The sequence below is a fragment of the Cetorhinus maximus genome, chromosome 13 (assembly GCF_964194155.1).
Source record: "Cetorhinus maximus chromosome 13, sCetMax3.hap1.1, whole genome shotgun sequence".
NCBI lineage: Eukaryota > Metazoa > Chordata > Chondrichthyes > Lamniformes > Cetorhinidae > Cetorhinus > Cetorhinus maximus.
This window is the reverse complement of record NC_135891.1, coordinates 52,975,406-52,997,443: the sequence shown is the minus strand read 5'-3', so window position 1 is coordinate 52,997,443 and position 22,038 is coordinate 52,975,406. Positions and strand designations below refer to the sequence as shown.

Genomic DNA, 22,038 nt, shown 5'->3' with positions numbered 1-22,038 from the left:
GCTCCAAGCATGTGTTCAGGAGAATTGCAATACATGTCCAGTCCAACAAGAAAGGAGGCACTGCTGGACCTGGTTCTTGGGAATGGGGTGGATCAAGTGTTAATAGGGGAACATTTAGGGGACAGTGATCATTGTATCTATCATAAGGTTTAGGTTGACTATGGTCAAGGACAAGGAACAATCTAGAATAAGAATAATTAACTGGAGGAAAGCCAACTTCAATGGGGTAAGAGTGGATCTGGCCCAGATAAATTGAAACCAAAGATTGGCAGGAAAATTGTACTGAACAACGGGCTGCCTCTGAAGAGATAGTTTGGGTCCAGTCAAGGCATATTCCCACGAAGGTAGGGGAAACAAATCCAAAACTCCCTGGATGTCGAAAGTGATAGAAATGGAGATGATGCAGAAAAAGTGTGTTTATGGCAGGTGTCAGGTGGATGATATAACTGAGAGCCAGCCAGAATATAGAAGGTTCAGAGGAGAATTTAAAAGCAAAGAAGAGAAGCAAAGAGTGAGTGAGTGAGAAGAGACTGTCAGCTAACAAATGGGAATCCAAAAAGTTTTCTATAGGTATATAAATAGTAATAGGGTGGTACAATGAAAAGTGGGGCCGATTAGGGAACAAAAAGGTGATTTACGCATGAAGGCAGGGGCATGGCTCGGGTATTAAATTAATACTTTACATCTGTCTTCACTGATGAAGGTGCTTTTGCTCAGGTCACGGAGAGTAGTAGTGCAGACACTTGTAGGGTTTAAAATTGATAAGGAGGCAGCACTGGATAGGCTGTCTGTACTTAAAATTGATAAGGAACCAGGACCAAATTGAATGCATTCACAGATACTGAAGGAAGTGAGAGGGGAAATTGCACAGGCACTGGTCATAATTTTCTAATCTTTCTTAGACTCAGGGATGGTGCCAGAGGACTAGAGAATTGCAAATGTTACACACTGTTCGAAAAAGGGTGCAAGATAAGCCTAGCAACTACAGGCCAGTCAGTTTAACCTCGGTGGGGGAAAGCTTCTGGAAACAATAATTCAGGACAAAATTAATAGTTACTTGGGAAAATTTGGGTTATCATATATACTTATGTAAAAGTCCAGTTTCAGAGACCAAATTTTCAGCCAAAAAGTAGTGGGTTGATTTAAACATGAGTAATATTTGAGGGGTTGAAATCCACCTTCTTCCATTGTCTCGCTACCTGACTGGCAGTACTACAGCTTATACACAAGATATATAAATCTTGAGGATTTTTTGGCCAAAAGTTGGGGGCCGACTTTTACATGAGGTCAACTATTACTTGAGTATATACGGTAATTAAGGAAAGCCAGCATGGATTTGTTAAGGGCAAACCATGTTTAAATAGTTTTTTTTGATGAGGTAACAGTGGGTTGATGAGGTTAATGCTGTTGATGTGGTGTGCATGGATACCCAAAAGGCATTCAATGAAGTGCTGCACAACAAACTTATGAGTGAAGTTAAGTTCATGGAATAAGGGGAACAGTAGCAACATGAATATGAACTGGCTGAATGACAGGAAACACAGTAAAGGTGAATGGTTATTTTCCGGGCTGGAGGAAGGACTATAGTGGGGTTCCACGGGGTAGATGTTAGGACCCCTGCTTTTCCTGTTATATAAATGACCTAGGCTTTGGGGTAAAATTTGTAGAGGACATAAAACTTTGAAGAATTGTGAACTTCAAAAGGATGTAGACAGGCTGGTGGAATGGGCAGACAAGTGGCAGATGAAATTTAATGCAAAGAAGTGTGAAGTGATTCATTTTGGTAGGAAAAGTATAGATAAACAATGTAAAATAAAGGGTACAATTGTTAAGGGGTTGCAGGAGTAGAGGGGCCTCGATGTGTATGTGTATACATCATTGAAGCTGCCAGGATAGGTTGAGAGAGTGGTTAATATTGCATAAGGTCTCCTGGGCTTTATAGAGGCATTGAGAACAAAAGCAAGCAAGTTATGTCAAACCTGTGATATAAAACACTGATTCAGCCTCAACTGAAGCTTTGCATCCAGTTCGGAGCACCACATTTTAGGAAGGAAGTGAAAACATTAGACAGGATGCAGAAAAGACTCAAGAATGGTTCCAGGGATGAGGAACTTCAGTTATGAAAATGGATGGAGGAGTTGGAACTGTTTTCCTTGGAGAAGAGGCTGAGAGGAGGTTAATAGAAGTATTCAAAATCATGAGGAGTCTGGACAGAGTAGGCAGGGAGAAACTGTTCCCATTGGTAGAGGGATCAAGAACCATAGGACACAGATTTAAGGTAATTGGCAAAAGAAGCAATGGCGACATGTGAAAAAACTTTTATACGCAGTGAACAGTTAGGATCTGGAATGCACTGCCTTGGAGTGTGGTGGAGGCAGGTTCAATCGAGGCATTCAAAAGGGAATTGGCCCCATTCCCTGAAAAGGAAAAGTGTGCAGCCCTACAGGGAAAAATTAGATGAATGGCCCTGGGTGAATTTCTCCAGCATGGACACAACAGGCTGAGCAGCCTCCTCCTGTGCTATAACCATTCTATGATTCCAAGATAACGTAGAAAACAATTGTAAAGTGAACACATAGCAAATATGATATAAAAAAAGATGCATAATGCACACCCTTTAACTTTGTGACTTTGATAAATGAGAACAAATTTCTTAATGATAGTGCTTAAGTGCAGAAGGCATGCATGAACTGGAATTTGTTCATTTAAATACACCCACTCTTAGATTTAGTAGAATACCCCTTTTATGATACTTCACTGAAACACCTGCATGCAAATGTTGCATAATATATCCAATGCCTGGGAGGAAATGGTGGCAGGGACTCAAGTTGTTAATCCAGCCAGCATTTCACTCTGGGAATTACTGTAGCGTCAGTCACACCTTAAGAGAAAAACACAGTTGCGGACAGGGGAATTAGAAGAGGTCGAGAATCAGGTCCCATAGACACTGGTCCTATCCAATAGGTATGAGGTACTTGCTACCTATGAGGATAAGGATTGAAAGCTGCAGGAAGCATGGACAGAATGCTAACCATGGCACTATAAGGGAGCCAATCCAAGTGGAAAAGGAGCAAAAGCCTAATGTAGGCAATTTGATAATTGTTGCATGTTAGCATCCTTTGCAGTCAAGGATCAGTAGTTCCAAATTGTACAATGCCTATCTGATGTCAAGGAAGGGACATCTTTAAGTGACTGGAAAGGGAGGGGGAACATTGTCAAGGTTAGGACCAATGACATGGGAAAGAGTAGACATCAGCAGGACCTTAACGATGGCAATCTCACCATTATTGCCTGAACCACCTGTAAATTAGCTTAGGGACAAACAGATTTGGAAAGTGGCTGTAGGGTTGGAATGGGAAAGAGGGGTTCCATTTCGTAGGACACTGTCACCAGTACAGAGAAAGGAGGGAGCTGTACCATTGAGACAGGCTGTACCTGTAGGAATCAAAGTCCCAGCAGATAGGTAATTAGGGTGGTAAAAAATGACATTAAACAAATAAATGAACTAGCAACAGTCATTAAGAATATTAAAAAATGACAGCTTCAAGTTTAAAAATGTTACACGCAGAGTTCAACTCTTAAACTGTGACATAAATACTCCAGGTGAAAACAATACCAATTACAGCAGTAGTGACACAAAGAGAGTTGCACCTGCAGAGGGTCAGCATGAACACAATGGGCCGAAAGACCTCCTCCTGCTCTGTAACTATTACATGATTCTATAATAAAAAATCCCTATTAACTTGGAATACAACTGTTAGTAAACACAGAACAAACATGATTTTTTTTTAAAAGGATGCATACTACACCAATAAGAAACATGTTAAGTTAAATGATATGAGAAAGACAGAAGGATAGGTTAGGATCTGTTGCCCAAGAATGAATTTTCTTAAACTCCATGTGTCAGTATAGAAATAAATTGAGTGAATTAGGGGCTTAAATACAGCTTAAACAGGTGGACAAAACTATGGCAGATGGATTTCAACACACAGTGTCAGATCATTTTGGTCTAAAAAGAATAGATTCATGTATTTTTTTTAAAAATCACATGAGGCTAGGAACAATGGAGGTTCAGAAAGATCTAGTTTTCCATGTACACAGGTTAATGCAGTGGTCAGGTACAAAATCAAAATGCTTTATGACATTTTGGCCTTTATATCTACAGGGCTAGAATATAAAGTGGGGGCGGGGGGAGATTTGCTAGTGCTATAAAAAGCCCTGGTTGGACCACATCTGGAGTAGTGTAAAGTCCTAGGCGTCGCACCTTAGAAAGGTTACACAGAGTTTGGAAGTGCCACACAGATACACCAGAATGTTACCTTGGCTCCAAGCGTTAAATTATGAAGAAAATTACAAACTCAATTTATACCCTGAAATATAGAAGGTTAAGTTGTGGTTTGATAGGGTGGACAGAGACCAGGTTTTTCTACTTTAGGTGAAATCTAGAACAAGGGGGCATAACTTTAAAATCAGGGCAAGGCCATTTGGGAAGGGTTAGGAAACACAGCTTTACACAAAGTGTGGTAAAAGTATGGAACTCTCTCCCGCAAAAAGCTCAATCAATAATTTAAATCAGAGATTGATAGAATTTTGCAGGCCAAGGATAGCAAAGGATTATGAAGCCAGGGCAGGTAAATGGAGCTAGAATACAAATTGACCATGATCTGATTGAATGGAGGAGCAGGCTCGAAGGGCTGAACAACTGAATCCTGTTTCTATGTCAATGAGGTGGGTGTTAGCCTGATATGACTCTGAGCCAGTACAAATGTAGTTGGATTTGGAGAAAAGTGACACTCCCACCATCTAGTGGTAGGGAGTGCTCAACTGAAGAATCAGGAATGTTGTCTATTCCAGAGTGCTCCTAATTTTACTTTTTGAGTCTGCGTTACACCCTTATCTCCAGTAAGAGATGTAGAACCTAATTAATGTCTGAAGGCATCTGTAGTAATATGAAAGTGCAATAGAGTACCTTCTAACATTAGGGGAAAATAGCACCATATGTATACTGCAATTTTGTTTTAGAAATATAGGAATTAAAATAATTAGGGGCATGTTGAAATGAGAATATTTTAGGTAAACTTTAACTCACTTCGTTATTTCCAGAACTTTGTTCAGGACAGAAGCAACCTTTGCAGCCTGAAACAAATAAAACATTTTAATTATTTGAAAATAATTCAGAAAAATATTTTGACAACATCTAAAACAGTAAATCTGCGATTTTCTACCGATGACCGGAGATGATTAAATAGATCATGCGATGCAACAATGACATGTGTCAGTCTGTAAGTTCTCTTAGGAGGCAACAGGTCAGAAATGAATAACAGAGGTGTGAGGCTGATAAAGTATACTAGGTTTAAGTTACTTTAGGGAATCAAGGAGTTTTTTAAAAAAATCGTACCTTTCACCTCCAGAAAATAACTGAGGGAGGTATGTACATGGTCTGACTGAGTTAATAGCCTTTGCTCAGCCTAATTATTTTTAAAAATATGTCTGAATGTACTATACTGGGGATTTATCTTTTATAATCAGCAAGATCTGGTCAAAACAGTGTATCAGCATTCCACCCTCTGTATGCAATACCATGCCTCAAATTTCCACACTGCTGATTTCCAGGTCACCCCAGCAGTGACTGAGCAGAGAGAAGGCACACACAAAAAAACAACAGGTTGTGGGTGACTCAGGACAACCCGTGTAGTTGCTCGCAGATATCCAGCCTAATTCCTTGTTCACTAGTAATGAACTGCAGAGGAAAGAAATAAGCTCCCACCACAAATGCATGTGCACACCTAGGGATTACGCTGAGGACTACAATATCCTATTCTAATATACACTCATTCTATTCTTGCATTTCTGTGAAAATGTAGGATTTTCTGTTCCTAGAATCAATTTACATGGAGCCAATGAGTGATCAGCGAGCTTGCACACGAGCAGGGGAGAGACCTCATCCTGAGTGAGGCACAGTCAGAGTGAGTGTGGGTATTGGCAATTTGGTGCACAGTGGGAATTTGTGCAGAGGGGAAGAGATGCTCTTTGCATTTTTTCTTTGCTATCTAACTTCTTAAATCTTCAGAGATTGGTCTTGCGCTGCTGTAGCAGTAGAGGCTACAAGGGAGAGAAATGACTGGTAAGTAGTGGGTAAGGTCGGGTATGTATTTACTACTTTTATCGCTTATAGTTTAAGGTCTTTTTGTGGTTTATAGTTTGTATATTCTGCAGTAAGAGGATCAGGAAAGAAGCGCCCTAGAGTAATTGATTTAAAAGGTTTAATTTAAAGGGATAAGTCATGGCAAGAGAGCTCAAAGCCGTGGTGTGCTCCATGTGGGAAGCCGGGAACATTTCCAGTGCCCGTGACCAGCATGTCATGCAGGAAGTGTGTCCAGCTGCAGCTCCAGGGAGCTTAGGTTTCAGAGCTGGAACGGCGGCAGGGGATACTGTGGAGCATCCGCGAGTCTGAGGGCATCGTGGATAGCATGTTTAGAGAGGTGATCACACCACAGCTGAAGGGACTTGAGGAAGGAAGGGAATGGGTGACCACCAGGTAGTCCAACAGAAACAGGCAGGTAGTTCAGGAGTGCCCTGGGGTCCCACTCGCAAATCGGTATTCCATTTTGGAGGCTGATGAGGACGCTGGTTCCTCCAGAGAGTGCAGACAGAGCCAAGCTTCTGGCACCACAAGCAGCCTGTTTGTACAGGAGGGGAGGAAGAGAGTAAGAGCAATAGTAATAGGGGATTCTATAGTCAGGGCAACAGATAGGTGCCACTGTGACCGTCAACGTGACTCCAGGATGGTGTGTTGCCTCCCTGGTGCCAGGGTCCGGGATGTCACTGAACGGCTGCAGGGCATCCTGAAGGAGGAGGATGATAAGGCAGAAGTCATGGTACATTTTGGTACCAATGACACAGGTAGAAAGAGGGATAAGGTCTTGCATCAAGAATTCAGGGAGTTAGGCAGTAGACTAAAAAGCGGGACCTCTCGGGTAATCTCTGGATTACCGCCAGTGCCATGTGCTAGCGAGCACAGAAATAGGAGAATAGCGCAGGTGAATACGTGGCTTAAGAGTTGGTGCAGGAGGGAGGGTTTTAAGATTCCTGGATCACTGGGACGGTTTCTGGGGAAGGTGGGTCCTGTACAAGCGGGACGGTCTACATCTGAACCAGAGCGGGACTAACATCCTTGCGGGTGGGTTTGCTAGTGCTGTTGGGAGGACCTTAAACTAATTTGGCAGGGGGAGGGGACACAATGTTACCAGAATAGGGACACATCATAATGCAGTAAAACAATCAAGTCAGAGGGAAAACAGCTGCATTAAGTTTCAAGGGAGTAAGGCAATGCTGGATGGCCTCTACTTTAATGCCAAGAGTATTACAGGTAAAACAGATGAGTTAAGGGTGAGGATTGACATGTGGAATTGTGATATAGTAGCCATCGCTGAGACGTGGTTGAGGGAGGGGCAGGATTGGCAGCTCAATATTCCGGGATATAGAATCTTCAGGCGAGACAGGGGAGGGAGTAGAAGAGGAGGAGGCATTGCATTATTAGTTAAGGAGTCAGTTACTGCAGTAAGGAGAGATGATAACTTGGAGGGGGCATTGAATGAAGCTTTGTGGGTAGAGCTTAGCAATAAAAAAGGGGCAGCCACATTGTTAGGTGTTTGTTATAGATCCCCAGATAGTCAGCGGGAAATTGAGGAGCAAATATGTGCACAATTCGCAGAGGTGTGTAAAAACAATAACAATAAGGTAATATTAGGTGATTTCAACTTTCCCAACATTAATTGGGATAGACATAGTGTTAAGGGCTTGAATGGAGTGGATTTCTTGAAATGTGTGCAGGAGAACATTTTAGGTCAATATGTAGAGGATCCAACAAGGGACGGCGCAGTGCTGGACTTAATTCTGGGGAATGAAGCCGGACAGGTGGCTGAAGTGGTGGTGGGGGAGCATTTTAGTGATAGCGACCACAACATGATACAATTTAAGCTTGTTATGGACAAAAAAATAGACAAATTGCAAAAAAATGTTTTGGATTGATGGAGAGCAGATTTTAGTAAAATAAGGCAGGATCTGGCCAAGGTAGACTAGGAACAGCTACTTGTGGGGAAATCTACAGAAGAGCAGTGGGGGGTTCAAAAAGGAAATGGGGAAGATACAGGCTCAACATGTTCCCTCTAGGTTGATAGGAAGGAGTAACAAGCCCAGAGAACCATGGATGACCAGAGATATTCAGGATACGATGAGAAGGAAAAGAGAGGCTTTTAGCAGGTACAAGGGAAGCAAATCAGCGGAGGCATTAGTGGAGTACAGAAAGTGCAGGGTGGAGCTTAAGAAAGCAATTAGGAGAGCCAAGAGGGGTTATGAGAAAGCTCTGGCTGGTAAAAGTAGGGAAAATCCCAAAATATTCTATAAGTATATCAATGGGAAGAGGATAACCAGGGAAAGAGTAGGTTCCATTAGGGACCAAGGGGGCAATCTATGGGCAGAGCCAGAGGACATCGGTAGAGTGTTGAACGAATACTTCACATCCGTCTTCACCCAAGAGAATGAGGATGAAGGTATGGAACTCGGGGAGAGAGACTGCGAGGTTCTTGAGCAAATTGATATAGGGAATGACAAGGTATTGGAGGTGTTGGCAGGCTTAAAAGTGGACAAATCTCCAGGTCTGGATGATTTGTGTCCCAGACTGCTGAGGGAGGCAAGGGAGGAGATTGCAGGGGCTCTGACCCAAATTTTTAATTCCTCTCTGGCCACGGGGGAGGTGCCAGAGGACTGGAGAACAGCTAATGTGGTTCCGCTATTTCAGAAGAGTTATAGAGATAAGCCAGGGAACTGCAGACCAGTGAGTCACACGTCAGTGATAGGGAAACTATTGGAAAAAATTCTGAAGGAGACAATCTATCTCCACTTGGAGAGGCAAGGTTTGATCAGGGATAGTCAGCATGGCTTTGTCAGAGGGAGGTCATGCCCAACAAATTTGAATTTTTTGAGGAGGTGACCAGGTGTGTAGATGAGGGTAGTGCAGTTGATGTAGTTTATATGGATTTCAGCAAAGACTTTGACAAGGTCCCACATGGGAGACTTATAAAGAAGGCAAATGCACATGGGATACAGGGTAATTTGATAAGGTGGATTCAAAATTGGCTTAGTTGTAGGAGACAGAGGGTGATGACAGAAGGATGCTTCAGTGACTGGAAGCCAGTGTCCAGTGGCGGACCACAAGGATCTGTGCTGGGTCCCCTACTATTTGTCATTTATATAAACGACATAGATGACTACGTGGGGAGTAGGATTAGTAAGTTTGCGGATGACACAAAGATCGGCCAGGTGGTTAACAGTGAGGTTGAGTGTCTTGGGCTACAGGAAGATATAGATGGGATGGTCAAATGGGCAGATAGATAAGTGGCAGATGGAATTTAACCCTGAAAAGTGTGAGGTGATACACTTTGGAAGGAGTAATTTGACAAGGAATTATTCAACAAACGGCATGACACTAGGAAACTCTGAGGAACAAAGGGACCTTGGCGTGTGTATCTATAGACTTCTGAAGGCGGAGGGGCATGTTAGTGGGGTGATGAAAAAGGCATATGGGACACTTTCCTTTATCAATCGAGGCATGGATTACAAAAGTAGGGAGGTCATGTTGGAGTTGTATAGAACCTTGGTGAGGCCACAGCTGGAGAACTGATTGCAATTCTGGTCGCCACATTATAGGAAGGATGTGATTGCACTGGAGGGGGTGCAGAAGGCATTCACCAGGATGTTCCCTGGGATGCAACATTTAAGTTATGAAGAGAGGTTGGATAGACTTGGGTTGTTTTTGTTGGAGCAGAGAAGACTGAGGGGCGACCTGATCAAGGTGTGCAAGAGTATGAGGGGCATGGACAGGGTGGATAGGGAGCAGCTGTTCCCCTTAGTTGAAGGGTCAGTCACAAGGGGACAGAAGTTCAAGGTGAGGGGCAGGGGGTTTAGGGGGGGATGTGAGGAAAAACCTTTTTACCCAGAGGGTGGTAATGGTCTGGAATGCGCTGCCTGGGAGGGTGGTGGAGGCGGGTTGCCTCACATCCTTTAAAAAGTACCTGGATGAGCACTTGGCACGTCATAACATTCAAGGCTATGGGTCAAGTGCTGGTAAATGGGATTAGGTAGGTAGGTGAGGTGTTTTTCACGTGTCGGTGCAGGCTCGATGGGCCTCTTCTGCACTGTGAGATTCTGTGATTCAATAGTAATCAAAGTAGAAAAAGGAATAAACAGCGCCATCTTGCTATTCCCACAACTTTCCTGAACCAAAGTGAACAGAGTACAGTCCAATACCACTAGTTGTATATTTCAAGGTGGATGGGAAGTACTCACGTTCATTTGCACAGTCATATAGTTCATTGGAGGGTAAAGGCTTAAGACCAATTCATCAACACTAGAGGAGGAAAGGAACAACTTTACCAACGGTAAATATACACAGTAGATTGAAAAGGCAGTACAATACTCAAGTAGAAATAAAAATGATATAACTGCATGTTCTTCTTAGAAATATACACTCATAGGCACACAATGTGTAAAACCTATTGGAAATCCATTAAAATGAATTTCCTTTTTAATAGCATCTTAAGCGATTCGCAGCCAGTTTTGAACTGTAATCAATGTTTTGCCAGCAAATGTGGCAGCGAACTTGCAAACAGAAATTAAGTAAATTACTATTTAATCAATTTTAATCCTATTTAGGGGCAATGTTGGGTAGGGCAAGAGGAGATTTTCCTCATTCTTCTTTGAATAGTGCCATAGGGTATTGTCCACTACGAGTAACCTGACAGAACCTCAGCTTTAACGTCTCAGAGAAGACAGTGCAGTACCCCCTCAGCAGCGCCCAATGACTTTTGGAACTGTAATTGCTCACACATGCTAACAATTTGATTAAAATGAAAATGAAACTCACCACCACCCCACAACCAACACCCAACCCCCACCTTTCTAACACCTGCCTCCTCCCACAGATTCGAAACGCCAAAGCTGCAGGCAGGTTTTCATTCAGTAATAAAAATACAACTTACCTTGGGCTAATTTCACTGGTAATATCACCCAAATCATCCAACTGTGTTGTGTGTTGTAAGCTGTCCACCTTCCCGTGAGTTTTCATGGCTCCAGAGACCTTTTTCAGACATGCTTTGGCTGCTTTCACTAGTCCTAAGCAAGGAGCCATCAGCTGTTTGTCTGTTTCTGACCAGTAAGTATCCCGATTTTCTCGTGAGTCTGCATCATCAAAAATGTCACTGAATGGATCTGGATTATCTGCACGCCGAGCCTGCCAATTACATACAACCAATTATCAGAAAAGCACAGATACACCGCCATTTCTACAGGGCTCAGTGTAGTCAACTGTTCCAAATTTCAGGTCTGCCTTAGAAATTGTCTCTGTTCCACCATTGTTGGTCCTTGCATCTCATAATGCAGGATACCCAATGACTTGTTGAATTTTCACATGCAGCTCGAATGTCTGGTGGTGCTGCAACGCCTCAAGACAAGCCCAGATATACATATCTGTAAGCCTGACAAAGGGACTTGAATAGTCATCCTCAACAAACATGACTATATTGTTAATCTTAACTTGGTTGTTGGTGTAATTATTAGCACAATCAGGATTGTTTAGTAAGTGTTGTCCAATCGTGGAATCACATCTAATGTTGGAAAGTAAGTTCTGAGTTTTGCAAGCACGAGCTGGTTGAGTACAAGCTGATCACAACAGGCAATGGGATATGATGTTTCATACGATCCAACAATCTATGGGACGTATGGCCTACGTACCTGGCATCATACTGTTGCCCGAATCGGTTTTCAATGAACTTAGTAACTTGCACAGTTGAGTTCAATTTTCATGACACCATATATGTCCAAATAGATGGTGTTGCCATGGGATCCTCTCTAGGTCCAGCTCTCTCTAACATTTTTGTTGGCTTCCACGAGAAACACATCTTTGATGGAATGATCCCTAACCTCTTACCCTTTGCATATTTCCGATATATATATGAAACATTTTGAATCTGCAGCTGCATATAAGAATTTCCTTACATGCATTAATGAGCTCCATTCTGCGCTCAAATTCACCTTTGAAATGGAGCAGTCTAATCAGCTCCCTTTCCTCTATGTGCTAGTTGAGAAATCTGCTAATGGGCTCTCTACTCCTGTCTACCGCAAACCCACCTTCACTGGTCAATATACAAATTGGGATTCCTACAGCTCCACGATGATTGGCCTTACCAGCAACCTTGTAAATTAGGGCCTGAGCCATTTACTCACCATGCAAGCTAGATGCCAAAAATAGGATGCAAAGCTACCCTGTGGGATGACTACCAAGATCAGATCATTGCTTGCCGTGTATTGCGCAAACTCTTGAATGGGCCTAAGGCTGCCGTTTTCAATCCTGAAGAGTGCAGTGTCTACCTCAGATTACCCTGGAAGGATAAGGTGTCTAAAAAATTTGAACAACAGTTGAAGCTAGCCATTTCATGCTGCTTCCATGCACTAACAATACGAGTGGTATTCTCCACTAACAGGATGCTACCATCAAGCCAAAAATATGTTTTGTCTACCACACAAATGAGTAATGGTGTGTATGAATTTCAGTGCTGGTGTGATGCCAGGAATGTAGGTCATACATCCCACAGACTATTAGATCATACCAAACAACATGTCCCTTTGCCTGTTGCGAACAGCTTATACTCAACCAGCTTGTGCTTGCAAAACTCAGAGCATAATTTCCAACATTAGATGTGATTCCGCGATTGGACAACACTTACTAAACAATCCCGACTGTGCTAAGAATTACACCAACAACCAATTTAAGATCATCAGTCAGGCTCGCAGTGTGGCTCACTTACGAGTGCTATAAGCTACAAATATTCATACTCAGTGCAAAGCTTGGGGTTCAACTGTTCCCTTGTGTACTCCCCATGGCAATACCTCAACCAGAGTTGGCCTGCTTGATTTGAATTTAAACAAAAGCTTGTGGGATAAATGCTCCCTGGTGCATTCTCCATGGCAACACCTCTACCAAACAGCACCCTTTTCTCATGCAGTATAAATTGTCGTTCCCTTTGAAATTTGGTATTCTTGTGATTCTGTCCTGATCAATGCGAGATGAAAAACTTCGACAGCATGTTTTCTTTCAGCAATACTCAAGTTCTGTACTACCGTGTGTCTATTCGACATAACAGTATAACCATGTGACCTGAATATCTTAGTAGATCATAGAAAGCATTTTAATGAGACGTGATAAAAAGTACATTTCATTAAGCTGCTTTATTTTGTTGACAGAAAGGGGAAATGGAGTATAACAGCTGTATTAAAACTTTAAACTCATCATGAATAAAAAAAGAACACATGTTGTCTTGCCCTGGGTAAGGGGCTAATTATTGCTCTCATCAGTCTAGAATTGAAACACACCAAGGCTTACAGGGGTGGGTTTTTTTTTGTTCATTCATGGGATGTGGGCGTTGCTGACAAGGCCAGCATTTATTGCTCATCCCTAATTGTCTTTGAGAAGGTACTGCTGAGCCGCCTTCTTGAGCCACTGCAGTCCTTGTGGTGTATTTACGCCCACAATGCTGCAGGGACTGCGTTTCAGGATTCTGAGTAACGGTGAGGGTATATTTCCCAAACACAAAGGTGTGTCACTTAGAGGAAAACCTGCATGTGGTAGCGTTCCCATGCACCTGTTGCCCTTGCTCTTCTAGATGGTAGAGGTCACGGGTTTAGAAGGTGCTGTCAAAGGGTTGGCACAACTCTTACAATTTACTGCCATGTCCTTTCTCTGTGCAGACAATCCTCACTCACTAGCCGAGAATTAATTATTTTCTCTCATTTTGGTTACTTCCAAAGTAAGTTCAAAAGCTGTGTGATTGACTTTTTCCTCAGTGATTTTCCAGTAGCCTGTTCATAAAACTGGCTACTTGCCAACACCCAAAAATGAATTCCAACTGGAAACTACTCTGAGTGTTCACAGAAATCAGATCACATCGATAATAACAAATAGGAGTCAGTCATTACTGGAATGTCTAAATTAACTTCTATTGTCTAAAGCACTATTTAGACACTTCATCTGGATCTTAATTAATTAATATTTATTAAATAAATATTTACAAGTGTTATCATCAGCAGTGTGATGGTAGGGGGTCATTGACAGTGCTACCAAAAAGCACACTGGGCTCCACCACGGCCACTCAGCTTCAGATCTCATTACAGCCTTGGTTCAAACATGGATAAAAGACCCTTAACATGAAGGCAGATTTTAACCAAGTGTGGCATCAAGGAGCCCCAGTAAAACTAAGTCAATGGGAATCAGGGGAAAACGCTCCAATGATTAAAGTCACAGCTAGCACAAAGGAAGATGGTTGTGGTTATTAGGGGCCAATCATTTCAGCCCCAGGATATCGCTGCAAAAGTTCCTCCTGAGGTTGAGCACTGCACAATTAAACATCCTAAGCGCAACCATTTCCAAATGCTTCATCAATGACCTTAATGCCAGTATAAAGTCAGAAGTGGAGATGCTCGCTGATGGTTGCAGACTGTTCAGTCCCATTCGCAATTTATCAGATACTGAAGCAGTCCATGTTCACATGCAGCAAGACTTGGACAACATTCAGTTTTGGGCCAATTAAGTGGCAAGTTACATTCACACCACAATAGTGGCAACGACCATCCAATAATAGTGTGCAGGCAATGCATGCAGTGTACATGAAATTTTAGAAAGTCTTTAACAAGTTAAATAGAAGGCTACTGGAGGTGATCATGGGAGGATAGTATATTGGATTAAAAACCGGTCAGAAGGGAGGTGTTGGAGTTTCTTTTATTCATGGGGTGTGTGAGGGTCACCAACACGGTCAAGCATTTGTTGCCCACCCCTAATTGCCCTTGAGGTAGTGATGATGAGTCACCTTCTTGAACTGCGGCAATCCACGTGGTGCAGGCATATCCACAATGCTGTAAGGAAGGAATTCCAGGCTTTTTGACCCTTTGACAGCAAAGGAACGGCAATATAGTTCCAAGTCAGGATGGTGCATGACTTGGATGGAAACTTGCAAGTGGTGGTGTTCCCATGTGTTTGCTGCCTTTACTTTTCTGGGTGTTAGAGGTCAGCGGTAGTTTGGCAAGTTGCTGCAGTGCATCTTGTAGGTGGTACACGCTACTGCCATTGTGTGCTGGTGGTGGAGATGGTGAATATTTCAGGTGCTGGATGGGGTGCAGATTAAACAGGCTGCTTTGTCCTGGCTGGTGTTGAGCTTCTTGAGTGTTATTGGAGCTGCACTTATCCAGGCAAGTGGAGACTATTTAATCACTCCTGAATTGTGCCTTGTAGATGGTGGACAGGCTTTGGGTTTTTGGGTTGTAACGAGGTGTGTAGATAAGGGGAGAACGGTATGGGCCGTAACTTCTGACTAGCGTCAGTTTGTGCTGGCCTGCAGAAATTAGAAGAAATAAATACCTCCTCATTTGGTCTTGAAAATTACGTTGCTACTTCTATTCGCTGGAGCTGCTTGGGGCCTGCATCGAAAGACTCCTCGCGGGACCCAACAAACTCTAGACCCAGCGGATTCAAGGAGGCTACATCCCTTTTTTTTACGGCACTTGCCGCCAGAGAGCAGGTAAGTTTAAAGGGGCAGGGAGGTGTCTAAACTAAGTGAATAGGATTCAAGGGTGAGGTGGAGGTCCAGGGGGGTGTACAAACTCAGGGACAGTGGGGTCACGGGGTGGGGGTCAGAGGTCCTGACGGGTTCATGGCACACACACACCCCAACCCCCCCCGTGGAGTCAGAAGTCCGTGGGGAGTTGGGGGGAGGATCCGGGGTCGAGGTCAGTCAAAGGTCCACCAAGGTCAGGGGTGGAGGTCAGTCGATGGTCTGGTGGTGTGGGATGACGGGGAGTCAGAAGTCTGTGGGGAGGTAGGGGGAGCCTCGAAGGTCCGGGAGCGGGTTGGCAGGGGTGGGGGGGGGGGGGGGGGCACCCCCTCTCCCCATGTCAGAGGTCCAGAGGCAGTGGGGGACTAGTGGGAGTGGGGGTTGAGTCCCGTTGGGTCAATCTGGGTCTTTACAGTAGTTACTCAGAAGTTAGAAGAGGTTTTAATTCTTCTAACTTTTTGTGGGTAACTATTGGCACAACCCCGACGGAACCATCCAAAGTTTACAATTTAAATCGCATTTTCGGATGGTTCCCAGCGCAGCGCAACTGTCCAGAGGAAGCGTACGCTTCTGTATATATCTGAAAAGGTATAGTTGTGGGTGAAGGAGTATTGCAAAATAGTTCGTTTCTTGTTTAATAAATGTTTTATTCTTTTGTTAAAAGTTGATTAGCTGACTCCAGTGACTCTGTTCAATAGCCACTGTCCATGTGTCTAAACAAAAAAAAAGTTGGGACCTATCAAGCCGGGTTCCACCATGGGATCAGCTGGGATCATAACACAAGTACGATCACTCTGTGGGGAAAAAAAGACCTTTCTGATATCAGTTCTAAATTTACATTTATTCAGTTTGAACTTGTGGCCTTCTGTCCTTCTCTTACCATGTAATTTCAAATAATTATCCAGGTTTAACTTTTCTTTACCACGTAGTCTCATATCTCCATGATCACTTTGCAGATGTCTCCATACCTCTGCTGATTTTTCACTACCCTTCCTAATTTGATGTCATCTGTAAGTTTGATACAGATCAAGTTGCTGAGCACAAGTCATGGATGTAAATTCATGGATGTAGTAGTCCCAATGCTGATTCCTGGGCATCCCATTTAGAACATTCCCCACAGTCCACTCCACCACAGCTCCAGATGTTACTCCACTAACAAGTACCTGTTGTCTACTACCCTTCAGTCAATTTCTTGTCTATATCCCAATTACCCACATCTTTTAGCTTAACTGTCTATATCCCAATTACCCACGCCTTTTAGCTTAACTAAGTCTTTCAGTGGAACTAAATCAAAGGGCTTCTGAAATCTAAGCACAACACATCATAAGGCTCATGATCACAAGTAGTGTAGATGGGAGTATAAAATCATAAATAGAGATTGACAAATAATGTTGTGAGCAAAATAAAATCATCCATTTTGAACCAAAAAAGATTAAACTATTTTGAAAAGTGCTGATTTTCGGCATGGAATTACCTTGCATGCTGAGCATTATGCATCTAAAGGTTTTCTATTTACTCCCCATCAAAGTGTTGCTAAATAACCTCTCCCAGTCAATTTGTTTGAGCTATTCCCTGATTTTATTGAAAAGAGCCCTTTTAAAGTTATTTGCCCAGCAAATTGTCTTTGATATTTCTGAGTCCCAAATCAGATTGACCTTTGTCATTCTGTGGTAACTGTCCACTCAACATTTTAGATTATGTGGGTCATTTGTGAATGTCACTCTGTTTCTCAGGGATTCACTAATGTACTAGTTCATGAAGTAGAGATCCACTACATCTACCAACTCCAATCCAAGCTAGTTGGATTGTCCTAATTTATCAGGCTGCTGAAAATAAGTTTGGTAAAGAGGCAGGTTAATATTGTGTGTGAATACTATTAAATCACAACTTACAAAGGATCTATACCAAACACAAATGTCGACTAATCTGCCATATTATTTATATCAAACAAATTATTACAGTACCACGAAGTAGCAAGATTCAGGTACAGCAACTGAGTGTATGGTATGAAACAAACCAGTACTTGAAACAGTTATGCTTTTTAAGCTTTCTTTTGATTTAGTGTATTAAATGAGCAAACAGACGAGACATACAGGTCAGGAAATTACTGTGTTGTGTCCTCAGTTCATGCTGAGTTAGTTAATCTGCTGCATTTTAGTGTCGAGTAGGGAACATCAACATGCCTGGTCACTATTAAATAACACACAATGATCAATAAAGGTGGGATGCAAGCTCAAACTTCCCAATCTCAACTTGCTTCTTTGGGGAGCCATTGCGTGCAAGTCAAATAACTCTCCATAGGGAAGTCAGAGACCGTCCCTACCTTTAGTTGCTATAGTAACATGGGCAGAAGCCCAGGAGCTAACTGCACACACATTATAATTGGTTTATTTTAGCTAAAATTGAAACAAGTTAGAGCGGTCACTCGTTCACTAATTCTTTAAGCATGCACAAAGAAAAACAAGCTGACAAGTTTCTTTTTTTTAAATCCTTTCATGGGATGTGAGCATTGCTGGCAAGGCCAGCATTGTTGCCCATCCCTAATTGCCCATCCCTAATTGCCCTTGAACTGAGTGGCTTGCTAGGCCATTGCAGGGGGAAGTTATGAGTCAACCACAATGCTGTGGATCTGGAGTCACATATAGGCCAAACCAGGTAAGGATGGCAGATTTCTTTCTCCAAAGGACATTAGTGAACCAGATGGGTTTTTATGACAACCGATGATAGCTTCATAATCACTATTACTGAGACTAGCTTATAATTTCAAATTTTATTAACTGAATTTAAATTCCACCAGCTGACATGGTGGGATTTGAATTCATGTCCTCAGAGCATTTGTCTGGGCCTCTGGATTACTAGTCCGATGACATTCCCACTATCGCTCCGATCTCCCGCCCCCAAAACCATCATCAAAATTTCCAACCTACGTAAAGATGAAACTTCTCTCTCAACTTGTTTTTTTTTTTTAGTGACCATAGACTCTCAGCACAAACTCATGCTTTCTGGTACAAACGGACAACCTCATTCAGAAAAAACACAACAGGCAGATAAACTAGTAATTGCAAAATGAAATGGAAGGAATCATTGAGATTACATAAAAACAGAAAGATCTGGAAATACTCAGCTAGTTAGGCAGCATCTGCGGAGACAAACATAACTTTTTGGGTGGTGATGACTCTTTATCAGAACATTGAGAGATGCAATGATGAGTCTGTGTTCTATTAAGTGATCCATACTGCCACCAAGTGTTCAAAATTGGAAATAGTGCTCCATTCTCAACTCTCCAAGTAGTTTCACAACAATACATTTATTCAAGTACACATTGATTTGTTTGCCATATGTTTTTGTTGCAACTGAAGGCAGCTAGTTAGTCCCATTCCCAAGATCACAGAAGAGTTCTGAAATATGGGGGACAACTCGCCCAAAGTCATACGGTGACAGAAATAAAAAAACAGAAAATGCTGGAAATACTCAACAGGTCTGGCAACATCTATGGGGAAATGAACAGAGTTAATATTCCAGATCAATGACCTTTCGTCAGATCGGGGAAAAGTTAGAGATGTAATAGGTCATAAGCAAGTGAAAGGTGGAGGGCCTTGTAAAGAACAAAAAGGGAAGGTGTTTGGTAATGTGATTCTGTCAACCTAACACAGAAATTTAAAAAATGATTACTCAACTATAGTTAGTGCATTTCCTAATCTAATAACTCAAAAAAATTGAATCTCATGCTGAACACGTTATTTTCCTAAGAATTTCTATTTGTAACTGGGAAAAGTGCATTTGGGCTCTATCCTAATTCAGGTGAAATTTCCTACTCAGAAAAAGAGAGTCAGGAAGATAGTAACAGGCTGGTAAACGGGCAAACCTACAGCAGACCAAATTGAATGCATTTTAGTCTAAAAATAAGCAGAGGCAGTATGAACAAAATCATAATTTTAAAGGGGGTGCACAAAGGGATCTTTGAAACTCTTTCGAGTTATCAACAGTCACAGATTGCAACTCTTTCGAGTACAATCACAGTTCTTGGTTTCCGGGAGTGGGACATGAACCCACAACCCTCTGATTCAAAGGCGAGGGTGCTATGAACTGAGCCACAGCTGACACCTCTAAGGGATCTTTGAAGGTGGCCAAGACAAGCAGAGAAGGTTAAATAGCATATGGGATCCTTGGCTTTATAAACAGAAGCAGAAAGCACAAAAAAAGGACAATAAGCTAAACCTTTACAGATCATGATTAGTTGTGTCCGATTCCATGCACCAAACATTAGGAATAAAGTTAAGCACTTAGAGAGTATGCATCCAAGATTTACTGGAATGGTACCTTTATCTGAATGCATGCAGCATTTGTAACAAGATAGATGAGTTGACAGCACAAATAGAAATAAATGAGTGTGACTTAATAGCTATTACAGAGATGTGGTTGCAGGGTGACCAAAACCGGGAACTCAATATTCAAGGGTATTCAATGTTCCGGAAAAATATGCAGAAAGGAAAAGGAGGTAGGGTAGCTTTTTTAATAAAGGAAAGTATCAGTGCAGTGGGAAATAGTGATATAGGTGCAATAGATCGTGATGTGGAGTCAGTTTGGGTGGAAATAAGGAATGGCAAGGGAAAGAAGTCACGGTGGGAGTTGTCTATAGGCCCCCGAAGAGCTGCCTCACTGTAGGACAAAGTATAAATTGGTAAATAATGGAGGTGTGCAAGGCGGCCAAGACAATTGTCATGGGTGATTTTAATCTGCATATTAAATGGTCAAATCAGATTGGCAGGGGTAACATGGAAGATGAATTTATACAGTGCATCAGGGATTGTTTCTTAGAGCAATATGTTGCAGATACTACCCTGGAACAGACTATTTTAGATCTAGTAATGTGTAAAGAGGTAGGGTTAACAAGAGATATCCTAGTTAAGGATCCTCCAGGGGGTAGCGAACACAAGATGGTAGAATTTCAAATTCAGTTTGAGGGTGAGCAACTCGGGTCTCAAACCAGTGTCCTCAGCTTAAACAAGGGCAATTACCGAGATATGAAGAAAGAGTTGTCTGAAGTGGGCTGGGAAAATAGACTAAGGGGAAGGTCAGTGGATGAGCAATGGCAGACATTTAAGCAGATATTTAATAACGCTCAGCAAAAACGTATCCCGGTCAAAAAGAAGAACTCGATGAGAAGGATGAACGACCTGTGGTGATTAAAGGAGGTCAAGGAGAGTATCCAATCAAAAACTAAGGCATACAAAGCGGTGAAAACTAGTGGTAGGCCAGAGGATTGGGAATTTTTTTTTTTTTAGGAACCAGCAGCGGATGACTAAAAAGCTAATAAAGAGGGAGGAAATCGATGATGCAAGTAAACTGGCAAGAAATATAAAAACAAACAGCAAGAGTTTCTAAGGGTATATAAAAAGAAAGAGAGTGGCTAAAGTGAGCGTGGGACCCTTGGAGGAAGCAACTGGAGAATTGATAACAGGCAATAGGGAAATAGCAGATAATTTAAACCAATATTTTGCATCAGTCTTCACGGTGGACGACACTATAAACATCCTAAAGATATCAGAAAAGCAAGGAGCTAATGGGAGGAAAGATCTTGTAAGAGTCTCTATTATGAGGGACAAAGTATTTGACAAATTAATGGGACTAAAGGCAGCCAAGTCGCCAGGACCTGATGGCCTACATCCAAGGATTTTAAAGGAAGTGGCTGCATATTCCAGAACTCATTGGATTCCGGGAGGATCCTAGAGGATCGGAAAACCACTAATGTGACGCCCCTGTTCAAGAAGGGAGACAAAAAGCAGGAAACTATAGGCCAGTCAGCCTAACATCTGTCGTTGGGAAAATGCTAGTGTCCATTATTAAGGAAGCAATAGCAGGGCAAGTAGAAAAGCTTAACGCAATCAAGCAGAATCAGCATGGTTTTGTGAAAGGGAAATTATGTTTGACAAAATTGTTAGAGTCCTTTGAGGATATAACAAACAGAGTTGATAAAGGGGAACCAGTAGATGTAGTGTATTTGGATTTCCAGAAGACGTTTGATAAGGTGCCACATAAATGATTATTGCACAAGACAGGAGCTCACGGGTATTGGGGGTAATGTATTAGCATGGATTGAGGATTGGTTAACACACAGAAGACAGAGTCAGGATTAATGGGTCTTTATCATGTTGGAAAGACATTACTAGAGGAGTGCCACAAGGATCAGTCCTAGGGCCTCAATTATTTACTATCTATATTAATGATGTGGAGAAGGGGGCAGAGTGTAATGTATTCAAATTTGCTGATAATACAAAAATAGGTGGGAGGGAATAATGTGATGAGAACATAAGGAATCTGCAAGGGGATATAGACAGGTTGAGTGAGTGGGCAAAAACTTGGCAGATGGAGTTTAATG

General features: G+C 42.3%; 1 protein-coding gene across 1 annotated transcript in view; it reads right to left on the bottom strand.

Moving 5' to 3' along the window:
• Positions 1 to 22,038, bottom strand: part of ccndbp1 (cyclin D-type binding-protein 1) — a 41,987-nt gene that overhangs the window by 3,643 nt on the left and 16,306 nt on the right. Inside the window, exons 8-10 of the mRNA XM_078555383.1 lie at positions 11,040 to 11,290; positions 10,348 to 10,408; positions 5,090 to 5,136 (exon numbers count right to left, since the gene is read on the bottom strand). Of these exons, the coding sequence (XP_078411509.1) occupies positions 5,090 to 5,136; positions 10,348 to 10,408; positions 11,040 to 11,290 (359 nt within the window). The remainder of the gene's footprint in view (positions 1 to 5,089; positions 5,137 to 10,347; positions 10,409 to 11,039; positions 11,291 to 22,038) is intronic.